General features: G+C 35.4%; 1 protein-coding gene across 1 annotated transcript; it reads right to left on the reverse strand.

Annotated features, from left to right (window-relative positions):
* Positions 1-1954: 1954 nt before the first annotated feature.
* HAL (histidine ammonia-lyase) lies at positions 1955-17950 on the reverse strand. Its single transcript, XM_072401282.1, has 20 exons — positions 17600-17950; positions 17145-17205; positions 16694-16721; positions 14413-14487; positions 13788-13860; positions 13632-13698; positions 11932-11969; positions 11725-11850; positions 10651-10790; positions 9646-9693; positions 8720-8867; positions 8029-8124; positions 7596-7654; positions 7108-7188; positions 6147-6212; positions 5882-6047; positions 5273-5407; positions 4319-4427; positions 4154-4223; positions 1955-2847 (listed from the first exon to the last, which is right to left on the reverse strand). The coding sequence occupies exons 1-20, from the start codon at positions 17844-17846 to the stop codon at positions 2689-2691; spliced, it is 1992 nt and encodes a 663-aa protein (XP_072257383.1). The 5' UTR covers positions 17847-17950; the 3' UTR covers positions 1955-2688.
* Between the last annotated feature and the right edge of the window lie 820 nt (positions 17951-18770).

An 18770-nucleotide genomic window follows, 5' to 3' on the forward strand; every position in this document is an offset into this window, starting at 1 on the left:
TTCGTCGTTCGTTTTCCAACGATAATAATTGGAAGTGTGTACGTAGCTTTACTGAAACCTACCAAGAAATTGATTAGATTGATATTAGTGGCAGGTAGAATTGCGTTAGCTAAAGCATGGAAGTCCCCTGTGATTTCCATGGACCCCATAGTATACAAGTTGAACTGGATCATGGTGAACGATAGACTCACTCATACCCTAAAGAACTCCCTAGACAAATTTGAGGATATATGGGAACCATGGATTTCCTTTCATAGCTCATAGTCATTGATTTCAGGGAAATTATCTTGGAATATGGTGTTTTAATTAAGTTGATCTCTCGTACTTCCTCTACCTTCCCTTCCCCCCCTCCCCAGTCGTGTCTACCCTATTTTCTTTGTTCCCTTCCCCTTTTACCTTTCGTGTCTCTCTGTACGTCCTTTACTTGTTTGGCGGTATAGTCAAGGTGTGGGATGCAAATTTGCACTTCCCAATCGCAATTTACTCATGCTTGTAACTTTGTCTGGAATGGAGTTTACTTTTTATGACTTTTATGTTTCTCACACACTGTTAAGGGAAGTGGTGGAAGACATGTTCTGTTTATCACAAGCGATGTATGTGAAGCTTTATGTATGTTGACATCTAAAATGACCATACTTTGGTTTATTGGCTGTTGTTTTTGTCTTCTCTTGTTATTGTTTTGTTATGAGAAAATCTTAATAAAAATTTTGAAATATAAATCATCATAGCTTATCATCACATGTTGGGTTGGGGTTGATAAGGTGTTGTACATAACATGTACCCAGCACCTTGCCCAGGATCTCCTTTTAGGAGCCCTTAGATCTAATCCAAGCAGTTAGCTTAGTTACACTAACTCCTGATGTGGTCTTTCCTGAGAAACAACTAGGAAATATAGGTTCGCTTGCTTCGTCCTGCCCCTGTACATTATTTTTTTTTTTTTAGGAAGTGTAATTGAATGCATTCTATGGAAGTCCTAAACACTTCTGTAGCAGTGGAAAAGTCTATATAAACATGAACCAGTAATTATTGAGGGTAGCTTGTTACAGTGACATAGCTTTCACTTTTTAGAAAACAAGGATTCACCTTTTCTTGGGGTTTCAGCTTTGTTATTTTACCCTAATTCTGCTCATTTATAACAGTTTTTCAAATGTCAGAGTCTTCTTGTCCACAGTTATGAATTTGATTAAATTCTAAATGTTTTATTCTCTTTGAATATTTATGCATTGTTACAATAACATCTGTATGTTCATAATAAATTTGTCAACATCGATAGGTCCCTGATACATTTTTTTAATTTGATTTGAATTTGGGCCAGCAACATTTTTGGCAGCAACTGAGCAGCCCACATTGACCGTTCAAAAGGTGCAATTCTTTGTATACTTTGCAGTTCCTATTCAGGTGCATTTATCTGCAGACAAAGCTTGATAACAGGAGGTGATATCTGGAGTAAAAGGCTCAGTAGTCGGATGTGGTATACTGGTAATGTGGAGCCCTAAGCTGAATTTCCAAAAGCCAGTACAATCTATGTAAGTGCTGGTATGAATTACCTTTGGGTGCTCCATCATCCATTTAAAGTACCAAAATGTTTTAATGGGTTAGTTGGCTTCCACCTAAGGTAGTGGTAACATATGTTTGTACCATGTAAATGTAATGAAAAATCCTTTACCCCCCTTGCTCAACTTTTTAATGAGCATAAACCTTTACACACACACACGCACGCACACCAGGTAGTAAGGAGGTTTACATTGCGAAGAGGGCCATATACAGTCTGTTCTCGTCCTTCAATCAATATCCTATAAGGATATAAATATCCTTATCTACCATCAAAAAGCACAGGAAATACCTAATTTAGGTGTTATGAAGAGCTCCGTGCTACCAGGCTTAGATGCTGTCTTGTGGGGGCAGAGATAGAGCATTGGTAAGTTTCAAATTACTAAAGAACTGAAATCTCGAGTGCCAGGAAGGTAATTGCAGTTTGTTTATTGTTTCTTCTGTAATTAAACCTGTGATTTTGCCTGGATTTGGCAAATTAAGTTTTTTGGATAATTATATATACATTTTTCAGTACATATAGATTATATACATTTTTCAATTTTGCAAATGCATATTTAAATCCTAGCTGTATAAATCAATTGTTTCACAAACATTTACATGTACAAAGGACAATATATTCCTGATTAAAGAAATTTCAAAATTACCTTATTTTTCTGTCAACAAAACCACATCTAAAAATTTATTGTATACCAGAACACTATTTGGTATTTTTGCAGTTAACATGACATGGTAAAAATCAATTCTGACAACCAGTGCCACTGAACTTTTTTTCCCTTTTTATTATGGAGGTATGGAAGATGATTATGTGCAATAAATGTAAACAGAAAAAAACAGGCAAAAACCTTTGTCATTTTTATCCAAATCATGAAATACCTATTTATTTCTGCCATTGATATCATCATGTTATTTTTTCTACATGCCTACAACAAAAAGGATGACATTACACTACACATCATCCACTGTGCAAGAACAATACATGGAGGACACACCTATGTTACAAAAGTTTTACCAACAAAAGCCTATAACAGTAGACTTACTAAAAAGTAAAGTTTACAATCATGTTAAGTTCATACAATATTAAAACATCTACACTTGAAAACAGTAGAACTTTTTATGTAAACAATTTAACAAAGACTATGATTCCTGTGGACCATTGTGGTCCTGATGATCATGCACACAGGACATACTTAATGACATGGAGTCCACAGAAAAAGCAGTAGGCGACACTGGTCTGGATTCAGGAATATGTTCCATTCTATATTTTTCAATATATGGTTCTGCCACATGCCAAATCTGCACCGGAGTAAAAAAAAAAAAAAACAACATGAGCAATAGCTAGTCAAAGTGAAAAACAAACTTGAAGCAAGTATATTCAACACATTAGATTTCAAAATTTAAGTCACTTCGTTAAGCAGATTTCAACTATGGCTTGCAAAGATCTAAAACAAATTTGACCCCTGCACCCAAAAAAAATCTTTTGACACAGGGTGCCCACAGAGGTGCTCACAGGTATCAAGTTGTATTTAAATCAGGATGGATAATAGTGATGTAGGTCTACAAATATCTTCTACTAAGGTTGCACTAATTAGTTCTCAGTACTGAGCCAGATGATGTTTTCCCAGGGTCTCATTTATACATATATCTTGGGTCAATAGGGAAAGATAAGCGGTTTTGTGGCTCTGGCAGTTTTTGGGTAAATAAATATGTGCACAATTAGAGAGACCTTTGGACATATTTTACTTGCTAGTTTAGCTTTGCTCTGAAGAGTGTGTACAGCATATTAATCATTCACTCCAATTGTCAAAACTGTTTTGCTCTTCAGCTTTCAAGTGTAATCTCACGGGGTAATACAAACACTCAGATGCTCAGCTACAATTAACCACATATACTTAAAAACCAAATTAAAATGGGAGTAAACTTTAGGTATGAGAAAAAGCAATAGTGGCTGTATTTAGAGAACATTATGACTAAGCCCTGGAATAGATAAAAAAAAAAACAGTGTATATCGATATATTTATTCTATCACAGGATCACCCAACATCAAATGGTGGTGATTATACTTTTTCTTTTAATATGCCCTTCCAAGCAAGCCTGTGCAGGAGGCTGAAATATTGAGGTCAATAAGACAGTTCAGGAAGCTGAAAGCCAAAGTGTGCAACTTAAACAGTGGACATGATTGGAAAACATTTATGGACCTAAATTGCATGTAGTTACCCCTATAATTTGACCCCTGCTTTTTATTGTTATTGTTGATTATATAAACTGCCATTTCTGAACTATTCCTAAAAATGCTATTTCCCTGGATATATATGTTGATGTTCTGGTGTGACAATTAGCTGAACACCCGGGCAGTATATTCATTCTGGGTCAGTGATTCAGAAAGTATTAAGTTTTAATAAACCAACATAACATGAATCTTGCAACTTGGCTACTAAATATTTTAAACAGTTAAAATATGTCCTCATAAATAAATCAGATTATATTGGTATTATTGAGGAATGTCTTCCATACACCTAAAATACTAGCTTGTAATCACATTAAGAAACAATTACAATAAAAGAGAATAAAAAAAGCAAGCTGCAGGCAACAAAGCCTTTACCTTCTGATCAACAAGCAATCTATGAACGGCGTCAATATCTGGAGCCATGAAACGGTCCTTCATCCAAGGCCTAGTGAAAGACAAGCATGGAACATTTATTGATCATTAACCAATGCAAAAAGTAGGGCTTAAAACCACAAACATTATGATATTGTTTGCTTTTACCTGACAACAGAGCGGACAAGGTCATAGACTTTCTCCAATGGAGTGGTGGTTCTAAGAGGGCGTAGAAATTCAATTCCCTGGCAGGCTGCAAGCAGCTCAATGGCCAAAACTGAAGAGGAAATAATATTTAGTGTCACATGTAAACAAGTGGTTCGACACTCAGACGCTAGATGACAAATATAAAAAAAGATTTGAAACTGATGTGAATGCCCTGGTCTGCTTTTCAATAAATATTTAGAATCTCCATCTGCCTGCAAGTTGTACATCACACATTTGATTATTTTACATCACACAAATAAATGGCGTAGAGTAACTTATATATAACCATAAAAATGTATTTTATCTGGACAACAGATTCTTTTTACACATTTGCAAAATGGTCCAGTGGTCTCAGGAAGGCAAGGGTTCCTGCCCCACCCCATGTATTTGATAGATTTTATCTTACTCCTGTCTTTCCAGTAGTGTAGGAACAGGAGTTTCAGATGAGGCCTATACTTTACAGGCCCTCCTTCCTCATGAGCATTCTCTGGCTGCTCAGTTGTACCCAGAGCTGAAAGAAACAATCTTCTACCATTGGCTTCCTCTTCCTAGCTGCATTAAATTATGTGAAGGGGAGAACTCTGATGTCAAAAGGCACTCTTGATTTAAAAGAGGGGCTCCTGGCATTAAGGAACTTATCCATATTGTTAGAGTGTTTGTAAAATAAAAATGAGCACTGGCGCCCATAGATCTGCAGCTTAAAGGCCATTATGGAATGAAAAGATGCCGTGGAAGGAAGGGCCCAGGTCTACCTGTATCTGGCCCTTTAGGTCCATAGCTATGGCACTGATTTTTATTTTATTATTTTTTTAAAATTTGACTGCCCTGGCATCACGTTATTTCTTCCAATTTTCCACCCAGTTGTAACATGATGGATATAATTATGTTGCATTCTTCTAGTAATTTCTTTCATACCTTGTTCTACATGTTCAATGACTCGAAGTGCTTTCCGTGCTGCCCAGCCACCCATGGAGACATGATCCTCAGTAGCAGCACTGGTTGAGAGGGAGTCCACAGAAGATGGATGGCACAGAGCTTTGTTTTCAGAAACTGAAAGAAAATGGGTTAAAACAGAAATTGAATATTTACCAATTGTCACTCCACTAAAAATTACTTTTAGCTACAGTAATGAAGGGTTAGATCTCCTGTCAATCACAAAGCCACATCTTTCTAATTGGGTTCCCAGACCAGGGCGGCATTAACCACAAGGGAATTTGTGAACCAGTGGCTAGAATGAACAAGCCTTACAATCTTGATCATTTCTTCCTTGTGTGTTTCCTTCATCTGGCTACCTTTGGATATGGAGGAATAAAGATATACAGTATGTGGTAGGATGCATAAAGGCTCTTTTTAGTTCAAGAATTTCTTTAGTGTTTCATGGACTGTGCAGCTAAACTAAACAAAATAATTTCTGGAATGGCATATGATTATGTAAATAAATCTGGAAATCCTTTCCAAAGACAAAAATCTAACATGTGTACATAGCCTAAGGTTTACTTGGATAGTACTATACCATATACTCACCAAGAGCAGCCGCTGTGCAGTGTGCAATCATAAAACCAGAGTTTAGTCCACCTTCTGTTACTAAGAATGCTGGAAGTTCACTTAGTGAAGGATTGCAAAGCCTTTCAATTCTTCTCTCACTGATTGCAGCAAGTTCATGGACCCCAATAGCAAGATAATCTAAGGCCTGTACAGTGTTAAAAAAGCAAATATGTCATTCTATTGATCTCTGAAGATACCTTATATCTATAGATTGTTAACTGGAACTTAAGACAAAAAAGTTTACCTTAGCTGGGTATTCACCATGGAAATTTCCACCTGAAATGGTCTCTCCTCTTTCTGCAAAAACCATCTGAAAAAGGGGTCAAGGATTTTTTTCCTTCTACTGAACAGCCTAAAACTGGATCTATACAAGCTCCATTTTCATTTTTCCAGGTAGAAAGATTTTAGAGTTCCAGTGTTAAACTGGGTAGTATATTAAGAATTAATTATAATGGAATATTTGTGTATTCAACAATTTCTAACACTGAATAACGTACGGCAAGATGTAATGTTTTGGTTGTTGAATTGCCAAATTAAGAAAACTACTTCTTTACCTTTTAAGGCCTGGAAAAATGATAACCTGGAATATCATGAAAGCAACACACAAAGGAATCGGCTCATTTGATTTGTGTTGACCCTATCAAACTTTCCTTTCTTTGTCCCACATTTAAAAGGAAGAGTGGTGATAATTGTTCATGGCCGTTTTATGAATGAAGCCCTCAATGTTATGAATTATTGTTATTGAAGCCTAAAGAAAGATTGTTTCTAGACAGGAAGAAACAGTGATGTGGAGTGTTTAATACCAATTCACATGGTTGTTTTTTTGCTCATCGAAAGAAGACATTTTTATCAAACAGACTTGATTTTGGAGTAAGGGGTATCGAAATAATTATTGGTTTTATTAGGAACTAACATAAGGAGACTAGCTGTATTGAAGCTTTTGCCTCAGTATAACAGCCAGACAACTAATGTTTTCAGAAGCAGAGGTCACCAATGAGATGTGTACTATAAGTTTCTTAGTATACTTAGTTTAACTTTCTTAGTTCAACTGGTAGAAATAAATACATGACCCTAAAAGCATATGTTTCACCCTTCACCCTTCACTTTCTGACTTAGTTTCACCAACTAAATTGAGCATGTGTACATTGTGATTTTTTTCATGAAGCATATGTAGCATAACACTTCACAATTATGTCAAATGATACAGGGTTGTCTGTTGCGCTGTTAATTTCTGTTGCGATGATGCTCTTCACAAAATCAATGGTATCATTCACCACACCATGCACCTAGGGAGAGAGATTGTTTAGGCAGTCTGCAAAAACATCATCAGTTTAGTAAGGAATGTAAATGAAATCCATTTTCTTAGTTATAGATAGAAGGAAAGGATTTAAATCCATCAGGTTTATTTTTACTGCCTATCCAGTGTGTGGGGAGATTTCCCTTCACTTATCTGAAATACTTTAGCAAACAAAATAGAATCTCTCCAAAAAAAAAAAAAAAATCTCAGTTGTAACTACAATAAGCATCCTCAATGGAAGACTTCCATACACCTATTCCAGCAACAACTCTGGATGCTGGATATTCCCTAACTTTCAGTACTGCTTAAAAGAGCTTTCCTTGTCACAAATACTCAAACTAGATTCTAGAAATTGTAACAAGCTAATAACATTTGGATATTAAAATGACGGTCTACCTGTGGACAACAACGAAGTGTATAGGCATCTTGGACTCTATCACAAAACCTGTGACTTTCTGCAAGAGAAAAAAAAATCAATGTGAGAAACAAATGCATTACGTAACTTTTTTTAAGCCAAAGTAATTAGTTTACAAGATAAATTTGCAATAAAAGTATGTTTACATAATTATTTTCCAAATTTTTTTTTATTAGCAGGGTAATTGGCTGGTGCACAAAACATTAACTTGTGTTGATGATATTACTTAAAAACAACAGCCACTGTCTGCACAAAATAGGTTTCCAACAATCTGGAAAAAACATATGATGATCTAGATTTATCTCAAACACTAGAAATCAGAATTCAACTGGTTGATGCACACAACACTATTGCTCATCATAAAAAATAATGGTATAATTCATAATGCATACAAGAGGAAAGGATAAAGATTACCTGCAATCTCTGATGGATGGTGATCTGAATCCAAGAGTGATCTAAATCGAAAGGCTACCTCCACTTGTCCAGGATGAGGTCGAAGAGCATGAATATCTGAATGTTAAATCACTTTTTGTTAAAGCTGACCAGGTTTAATTATTTTGTAAAATAAATGATTTATAAAAATAGGGTAGGGGAAGAGCATATAATCAAGAGCACTATGTTGTAAGTGATATAGTAGATATGCATTCACAAAATACAATAAAATGTTTTTTAATACAATCCTGATGCTGTCAATTTAAAACTAGAGGGTCTCTTCACTCTGAAACTTTATGATTTTACATAAAACATGGTAAGGGTCAAGAAAGTTTATAACAAGAAAGCAGAGCTTGAAGGTTAAGATCATGATGGCCCACTGTAGGGTCAAAAGCAGGAATAATCACATGATGAAAGAAGGGTTCACATAAAGGGTAGGTGGAGATGTGTCAGTTTCAAACATAATATTGTCCAGTATTAACTTCCTTAGTATCACGTGTTTCATCATTATCAAACCAGTTTAATATTTTAGATGAAAAAAATAATCAAATAATTAAATAAACAGAACAGAATAAAACTTTTTAAAGTTATTGTATTTAAAAAAAAAGCCCTCTATCATACCAACATTAAGAGACACATAGTAGTTTATATAGATAACCAAACAATAGTTTACCAGTATCAAAGGCTTTTGTAGTTCCTTTCAGGACCTCCAGTGTGAGAGCAGCAATAATGTCAGCTTGTTTTGCAATGGCACTGGCTCTCTCCACAGCCTCACACCCCAGGGATGTGATCATCTGGGTTCCATTAATAAGAGCTAAACCCTGTAAGTAAGGGCAAAACATCAGATAAAACTGACTAAAAATGTATTTATTGTTATGGCTCATTGTCAAGAGATATATCCTAGACAGTAAAGGAATAATCGGAAATAACCCAGCCTCCTCATGTAGACTGACAGCACATATCAAGAGTCTAAATACATATCATTTAGTCATTTGTGTTAAATATATGGGCTAAGTTATATTAAACTTGGTAATCTCAATAAGAATACACAAGAAGTAGTTTGAAAATGGTACTATGCCATGGATTACTTTAAATCCCAATATACAAGAAATGCTTAATTCCACTCCCCATTTAACCACCAGTGAATAATTTTAAGGTTTCCCAAAGTAAACCTATAACAAAGAAAATGTGAAGGCCTGGTATTACTAATTATTTCAATGGATCAAGAAAAATATGTAGAAGTTGCCACCACGACATGTGACATGTGACCCACCCAGGACGTTTTAAAATTTACCTTTTTCAATTAGCAACAAATAAAATAATTCAAGTACTCATACACAGGTTAATAATTCAGCTTTATACCATCTGCTAGTTGGAAAAACATTCACCCTCAGTGGTCCTTAAAAAATCAAAAAGGCCATCACTGTAAATGCAGCTTTTCTCAATTCCCATGGTATACGTTTGCTTATTTGTGTAAAAAAAAAGCAAAAGATTTTGACAAGTTTAGCATATTACATGCTAAATACAGGGCCCCATGTAGCTACAAATATGTATTAGTAACAGCTCTATAAAAACTATGATACAAGTATAAAAAATTACCTCTTTAGGTTTTAGTGATACTGGTTTCAATCCATGTGCCTCAAGAACCTGCATTCAAAGATGTGTTCATAATATTAAAATCATACCAACAAATAAAATGAAAACAAAAAAAGTGATGTTCCTTTGCACAAAGCACATAATACTCATATTTATGCATGCAGACTTTCCTATATATTGAGAAAATTAGAACAATAAAACACTGGATTTAGGAAAGCTATGTGACTAAAGCGTACGGTTTTCAAGTGAATTTAGTACCTTTAACACTTTAAATTTAACAGCAGGCACTACAAGTTCTTGTATATTAACTTTTTATACCTAAACGGTTTTTTTTGTAGGTATGGGCTCTTTCATTCAGCTTATACATTATGTGTGTGTTTATTTATTTATCAGAACATTTTGTATTAGTTCCACTTTTTGCATGGTTTGATTATTAAAAAAAAATCCTTGCTAGAATACACCATACACACTGCATACAGTCTACTTTATATTTACAGCTACTTTACAAATAATCTATTCATGAAACAAGAGGAAGAACCAATGGCTTTAGGTTTCCTGAGTTATAAAGTCCCTTATGACTATTCTTAGCATCCCTTGTACACATTACAACCCTTTCATTAACACTCAGAAACAACACAAGGAAAAAAGTTCATTACTTTTTATGTTTAGGTTTGGGAAACTATTTTATTGCTAACTGAAACCATAATTGAAGCTCAATCATAGTACTAGCCATTCCACAACCTGAACATTACTTATGCAAAGGCAGTGAACACATTTATTTTACTGCAGGAAGAGTCAGTTGGAAACCAGAAAAGTAAAGTAGCACCCTGATCAATGGGATACAATCACCTCAAGAATGGCGATGGTGAAAAGCATTAGGGGAAACAGGTATGTATGTATGTATGTAACAGGTAGAAAACAAATGTCATGGAATATTTATTTTAAAAGCCCAATGGTAATGATAACAGAGGATCCAATTGGTAATCATTAGGAGATAATAGGACTTACATATTTAGCATCAGCCCAGCCACTCTTTGGTGACCACATCTTGCCTTCTCCTATTAAACCCAAAGCGAGATGTGAAAGAGGGGCAAGATCTCCACTAGCTCCAACAGTTCCCTTCTCTGGTATGTAGGGCAAGCAACAGGCTGAAAAATAACAGAAGAAGCATTTACTTAGTCATCAGTGGACCTATTTAAAGCACTTTACCTACAGTTTTCAGCTACTTGCCTAATAACACAATATTAATTTTATAAGATTTCAAAGTTTGAAAAGATTGTTGTATAATTCATAAATGCACACCAATACCACTCTATAATTTTTATTATATACTTGTAGTCCCAAAAAAAGGGGATCTTTAAAGTCTCTAAAACAAGTTTGTTATACTGAAGAAAAAAACATTTATTATATAAATGAGTACTATTGGTATGGCACTTTCATACCCTTGCTCCTTTTAAGGAAGACATGTCAGCACACAAAATAGGCAAACTGCCATTGTCACATACTCAGACAAATGTATATGCATGTCAAGTCTTCGTATATTTAAGATGCACATGATTTTTTTTAGTGATATGCTGATGAGTGAAGTGTAAGGGTATAGCAGCCCACCAACATACTTCTTAAAAGCAAGTCATCAACAGCAGCCCTTTTTTAAAATTTCCTAACAAATACAACTAAGTACTGCTACCTCTCTGTGATCATTCCATACACTATTTATGTTTTTGTCTGTTACCCTATTGAAAAAAAAGCAGGTCAGACCTAGGAAGACATTCTGGTATATTCTGATGTATAAACAAATGTTATCTCTGCTGTGTTGTAAAACAGTCTGATTGCTGCACAGTTCTTTGAACAAATCAATATTTTCTGTTGTAAAGTACAGATCTAGGTGTTTTTATTCACTCAGGGTTTTAGACCTGTGGGTCCCAGACTACACTGCCAATTTTTTTTTTTCTATTCCTTGTTAATATATGAAAATTTACCGAAATGTCTGGGGCTGGAGTTTAACTTTTTACATAAGTTTAATTTAGTTTTCAGTTTTGAAAATAAATAAAATTAAGGATATACTAGTTGTTTCAGACTCACCATTAAAAGCTTCTATAACTTGATTAAGTGTTTCAAGTGAAATTCCACTATACCCTTTGGCCAAGACATTGATCCTTAAAGCCAAAAGCATTCGGGTACGATCTGGACTTAAAGGCTTCCCAACACCTGTCAGAAACAAACAACTTCACTTTCACATATGGAAAAATACAATACACCTGATTTAAAAAGGTATTATAAGAACATTACCTGCGGAATGTGATCGTACAAGATTGACTTGGAGATCCCTAAAGAAAAGAAAAAATAAAATGCTTGGATACCAGGGTCTACAGCTGCTGTCATTGCTCATACCGTTACAAAAAAAAAACTTTTAGAACACTTACACAAATCACACTGATCTAAACTGTGAAAGATCTGAGGACAATGAAAAACATTAAACAGCACTGAACTACATCAAACATGTACTAGGTTCTAGCATTGGTATTAGCTGAGCCATACAGCAGTATCCTATTTAAGCTGCGTACACACTTCCAATTTTTATCGTTCAAAATGAACGACGAACGATCGATTGGGCAAAAATCGTTCGTAAAAAAAGTAACCAACGACGCCGACGAACGAGGAAAGTCGTTGGAAATGAACGACCGGACCGGCGGATCGGATTGGACGACGATCGTTGACCATCGTTCGTGTGTACGATCGTTCATTGATTGTGCATGGTCTGAGCATGCGTGATGAACGAACGTTCCTGTGGTGCACGTAACTTCCTGTATCGTTCAAACGATCGCATCTATTGTGTGTACAATATCTACGAACGATCGTGTCATTATCTGTATGTACAGGATCGGTGCTATACGATCGTTCGCAGATATCGTGCAGGATCGTTCGTCGTTCGTTTACCAACGATAATAATTGGAAGTGTGTACGTAGCTTTACACTCACTGATCAGTGACATGGACCACCCTATAATGTGGGCACGTCTTCAGGGACCACTAATTACCAGGGGAATTGAAATGGCCAACAATGTACTTGTTCTTTAATTATAGGACCTTTCCATTTACCATAAATGTAAAAAAGGTTGTAAATAGATGAAATATATAGGCCAACAGAGAATGCAAAAAAGTAATAGGTAGAAAAAAATGTGAGCAATATCCCTGTGGGGGGTAATTGAACAGCCAGCACCACTGTTAGCCAGCTCTTGTCATGCACTTCCTGCACTAAATTTAAAATGTGTGGTACTTTGTGGGTTTTTTTTATCTCCCCACCCTATGACTGCTCCCCTGCTCATGCAGTCACAGCTCTGTGGGGTCATGATGTAGAGAGTCATTAGGCCTGATTTATTAAAGCTCTCCAAGACTGGAGTCTTTCATTGGAGAACCTATGAAAACCTGGAATGGATCTGGTGCAGGATTGAAAACAATTCCCTAATAAAATCACTCAGGTTCACCCATATTAGTCTATCTTCTCCAGTCTTGGAGAGCTTTAATAAATCAGGCCCATTGTGTACATCAAGAGTTTGCTAACATCTCAGGAGCATTTGCGAGCAGAAAACTGGCTGATGGGGAGAGGTTGGTCAAGGAATAAGTATTGTACTTGGATAAAAACAAGTATTTAGTCGTTGCAGTGTGTGTGTGTGTATAACAAAAAAAGTTAATATAAATTATTAGTTTACAAACAAAAGTGTATTCCAGTTCTGAATGTCGGAGAAGATCACATGTGCTGCAAGCATTACCATGCATGGTACTCAAGCCACTGTAACCTACTGCTGGATAAATTGTAATGCTTACTGAAATTTACATTACATTGTGAATGAGCCCTAAAATCTGTATCAAACCCTTGGATTACAATAAATGTCAAATATTTGCTAATCATTGAATTGTAATTAAAATGGCCTTTAAAGGAGGATCTGAAAACATGTATACAAAGAAAAAACCTGCATGTTTATTACTTACTTGAGCTGATTTACAGGGATTACCGTACGAGCAAACTTTCCAAATCCTGTAGTGATTCCATATACAACTATAATAAATTGAAAACAGCATAAGTAAGAGGTTGTACATGCCAAAATGATCAACTGTTTCTTCACATCTTTGGAAAAAATAGTTTACCTTTCTGCTCTTGTACAATGCTTTCTATGAGAAGCCTTGACTGCTTCACCCTTTGCTCAGCCTCGGGGGTAAGCTTGTTAAAAAAACAAACATGTTTAATCAGAACACATCAAATAAGAAAGGAGAAACTAGGCCTAATGCTTTCATTACTGGGATGTTACTTTTGGGCATGTTTTTCTTTATCATAAAGATACTAACATTTAACTTCTGTTCTGTGTAAAAGAAACAAGACTTGTTGCTCAGGTGTCCTGTGCACACTTCCTGTGCCATCTCGTAAGGCCCATTTAGTCCTCCTAATTTGACTGCATTTGTGAAGATCTGAGAATTGGGGTGACTTATGGTTATCAATGTGTATATTAAATTGTTTGAATATAAGAGATAGTGGACTCATAGGTGACAAGAATGGTAAAGATTTTTTTCAAATGTTAAATATTTGTTACTATTTTTTTTTTATAATATATAATTGTTGACCATGAGTTGTCATAAAAAGTCATTATGCAGTTTGGTACATTTGGTAAAAGTAACCAAATTACATTGAATATATTGATGATGATGGCATAGATCAAACATGACTAAAAAAAGAAAAAAAGAAAGAAAAAAATTCCAGTTAAGGTATAATAATTACCCTTATTTTATAGAGTCCTTTTCCCAAGTTAAGCAAATCCTCTGTTGTCAGGCTTTCTCCATCTACATTAATATACTGCATAAAAACACTGTTAGCTTCAGAAAATGTTAATGGGTACAAAAAAACATTACAAATAAATAGGAGAGAACTGATGAAAAAGTGCAATATTATTTATACACCTATATTATTACTATGCTATTTACCATAGCATATTGTCTCAGCTAATTCATTCCATTTTTTTGTCCTCCACAAACTATGTGTATATAATATTTAACAAAGATGGACACTTTGGACAACTTTGAATACCTAGAATTGACTGTCTGAATTAGAAGTTCATGCCTGATTACCAACGGTTGTGGGATGCCTGCAGAGATCATACATTGCCTATAGGTATTATTATTACTGGTATTATTTTGAGGAAGTCAATTAACCCATCTAGTATGTTTTTGGAAGAAAACTAGTGTGTCTGGAGGAAACTCATGCACACACAGGGAGAATATACACACTCAATGGAGACAGTGCCCTGGCAAGGATTTGAACCTAGTGCTGCAAGTTGGAAGTCCAAATACAAACTGGTGGACCTCATGTTTATGGGGACTTTTAGAAATCACAAAGGCCTATGTTTTTTTTTAATTAAGACTTTCAAAAAAAGACCAAAAAATAGTATCCCATACATTTGTACCTCCTCAATTGTACTGATCAGCAGTGAAGCTAAAACATGGACTTCACTGCTCTACTGTGTTCTACACTTTTCTACATGATGACCATTGGTGTTGTCTTCAGCCCAGATCTGATTATCTTTATAGCAAGTTTGCATGGCCATCAAGCAGCTACAATGATGATATAGACCTTATGAAGCCAAAACAAATGTGGATGAAATATGGAAAGGTATTTATTGTTTCCTGAGTGTCCACTGTATATATGTTTCCTCTCAATATGTCATAGAGGCCATTATTGTTTAGTTGGAACAAGAATAAAGGAATACATTTCCAATGGGTCACTTGTTCCAATGACAACTGTCCAAAGGGGGATTTCCACCTATTGTGTCTAAAGGACTGGAAATTAAACTAATTCTGTATAATGGGACATATACGGCACTAAAAAGACACCACAACAGATCTACCACCCTGCTCTCTATCTGATCTTTATGGTGGCTGTTACCACAGCTTTGTAAAATCTGATCTACAACAGATATTTTGATGTTTTTTCTGATCTACAACAGATATTTGGATGTTTTTTCCGATTACAATAAATTATTATGGAACCATAGAAAGAATTAAACCCAAAAAGCTTTCTAAGTAAGTGCATTAACTGCTGAGTTACAAGGATACAAGGTTAATAAAGGTTACAAGTTACAAGGTTAATGAAGAGTACACAGTAAAAGTATGATGGTTTTATACCAAATATCTAAATAGGTAAATAATTTGAAACTATAGCTTGTCATAGCACAACACTTTATATTTGGGAGTAATCTGATTATCTCTTTTTTAATAAAAGGTATAATTTGCAGATCATACATGTAAAATTTTATAAATACACCTTATACATTCAGGGATACCAAATATGACCCTGGGAGGATTACTAGCAAACATCCCCAATTTGTCATTATACCAGTAACTAGTAAAGACGAGCAGGAGGCATTCCATTGTGTTCTTTTTAGAATATGACACCAGTCATCCCCAGTCGTGATCTGCTCAGTGGATCCCTAAAAAACTTTAGGGGGCTCCTGTATTAATGCTAGATTTTTGCATGAGACGACCGACAGATACAGATGTTTGAAGTGCACAGATGTTTGTCATCTCATTATCCACTACATTAACTTAGAACAATAAACTTTAATAAATCAAAGTCTATTGTAGCAAGTAGTCAGCATTGGGGCAGAATGCAGATATGGTTGAGTGATGGTTTATGTAGTCCAATAGCTTTCTTTTGAATACAGTATTATTCTTCCTACTTACCACTACACTAATGTAATGTAATCTGTGGATATAGTAAGTATAGTAGGTTTTCCTGAAGACCAGAAGTTTTTTCAAGGGTTCCCCCACATTAAAAATGTCAAGAAACACTGGTGTATGCTGAAACGTGAACAATTTTGGATACTTTGTCCAACAACTACTGCCCCCTCCACCTTATTAATGTCTAATCATTTTCCTTATTTTATAGTTTACAAAGATGCTCTACCCAGTCTGCAGTGTATATTTGCTTTAAAAGCAATATGTCTTGGAAAAATATTTTACATGTTTTTATACACTTTCAGTTACATATCATTAAAAATACTCACCTTTTCTGGTTCTTTATATTTGCTATATCTGTGTATGTGTTAAGGAATGCAAGCATTTGAGAAAAATACATAATACATACACACATTTTACGAATATTATCCAAAATATAAAAAAAGTTCTTCTTTGAATTTGAAGTTGAATTTTAAAGAAGGAATCCATTGATATTTTGAATAAACCCTTATCGACCTTTAGTATTTATTCTTTGATGATTTTCACTTTCATTCATCCATGGATGTGGAGGATTTCAGACGGATGTATGTGGCTGGAGTTGTCCAGGGTTTTCAGGCACACTCCTTAGCTTTGGGGCATGATGAACTTCACCTCCCCATCTTTTACAGAATTACAGCTTGATGAGCATCAGTTGCCCAAACTTTGACCTGCCGCACAGATGTCTGAAATTCCTAGATTAGTTCTAAGTGCATAAATAAAATTTAGTTCATGAAAGGATACAAATGAGCACCTTCTGGTTGTGATGGTATAAAGTCAGGAGACATCACATCCCCTTCCACAACTAAAACAAAGAAAATGGTCATTCAACAATTTATGCAAACAATACTGTCTATAATGACTTGGGTATGGAATGTAATACAAATGACAATGATTCTACAAATCTACAGTATTTGACAATTTCAAGATAACAATTCTGCAGCTGCCATGGATAGATTAGATAAGTATTGCTTCCATTAATAATTCTTGATTTGATTTCTTGAATCCCCATAGCATTGGGATTCCTTTAGCATTTATAACAACATTTATTTATAAGTAAAGTCAACTACAGCAAAAATGTTCATCCATAAAATGCCATCACTTAATATATGATACAGATCTGAAAATGCTAAAGATGATGTCCTGAACAAAGCTGAGGGACATTATTAAATATATATATATAAAAGCACATTACTTACCAACTTCAACAAACTCATTATCCTCTAGAGAATCTTCCAATGTATCGTCAAGGTCCAGTAGACCCAGGCCTTTACATCTCCGGAGGTAGAATTTCACATCATCCAATGAGTCAAAGCCTCCGTTATCTGGTTTATTCTTTATATACCTTCTCAGAGCTTCCTTGCCCAGGCATCTGACAGTTTTTGTAGGGTCCTTGCAAGGCACTGCTAACCATTCTCCCCGTACATGTACAGTGTATCTTGGCATTATTACCTAGAAAGTGGCAACTCTTGGTCCTGACACTAAATGAAGAAGTTTAGGATTAGCTTAGCTGTCTATAGAGCCTATACTGACATTCCCAAAGTGGAGAGGGCAGTGGCATCCCAGGTCTGCCTTTAAGGTTAATGATTGAGGAAGAGTGACCAATTGCATGCAGACCAAATAAGCACACCCTCTTTTGTCTTTGAAATGATATGGTAATGCTTTGGAATGTTTATATCTAACAATTCAGTAAACAAGGATCACACTACTATGGTAAGTGATGAGCCACAGATATGTGTTAGCAATAAACAAATATTGAATTGGTCTTCATATATCTATTTGACTGCGCATGTTTTTACATAATGTGGTGAACTTTTAAGGCACCTAATACTAGAACAAGCAGGTTTATTTTTAATTTGAGAAACTAAAACTCACAATAGTAGATGAAATGTAGCAGGTTTAGCAATATAGAAACAGAAAAAGCATTGATATATTAAAAAGCATAACAAACCTGGACTTCTTATCCCGTGCAACCCAATTTTTCCCCCCAGAACTTGGAAAACCCAATGTGACTAATTACTATGAGTAACAAAAAGACTGTTATAAAATGGTAAAGGTACCTAAAGTTTCAGAACATGCATCATATAATTAATATCACACAAAGAAATATTTTTATGTTGTCTCTGTTAGCAGAACCCCAGTATTTCACTGTCTGGGATAGTATTTAATAGATAATATAACCTGATTCACACAGTCAGATTCATCCATCTTTTGCGGTACATCAATGCCCCACCATATTTTTTTCTTTAGGCATGCAGCACACCACGTGTCCTATGGCGTGCAGGGGTGCATTCCACTGCAAAATGCACAGGGATGCCATTTACAATGAAGTTCACATTTCAGCATCCATTTCCACAATGCACAGTTGTG

Source organism: Pyxicephalus adspersus, chromosome 2 (assembly GCF_032062135.1).
Source record: "Pyxicephalus adspersus chromosome 2, UCB_Pads_2.0, whole genome shotgun sequence".
Classification (NCBI taxonomy): domain Eukaryota; kingdom Metazoa; phylum Chordata; class Amphibia; order Anura; family Pyxicephalidae; genus Pyxicephalus; species Pyxicephalus adspersus.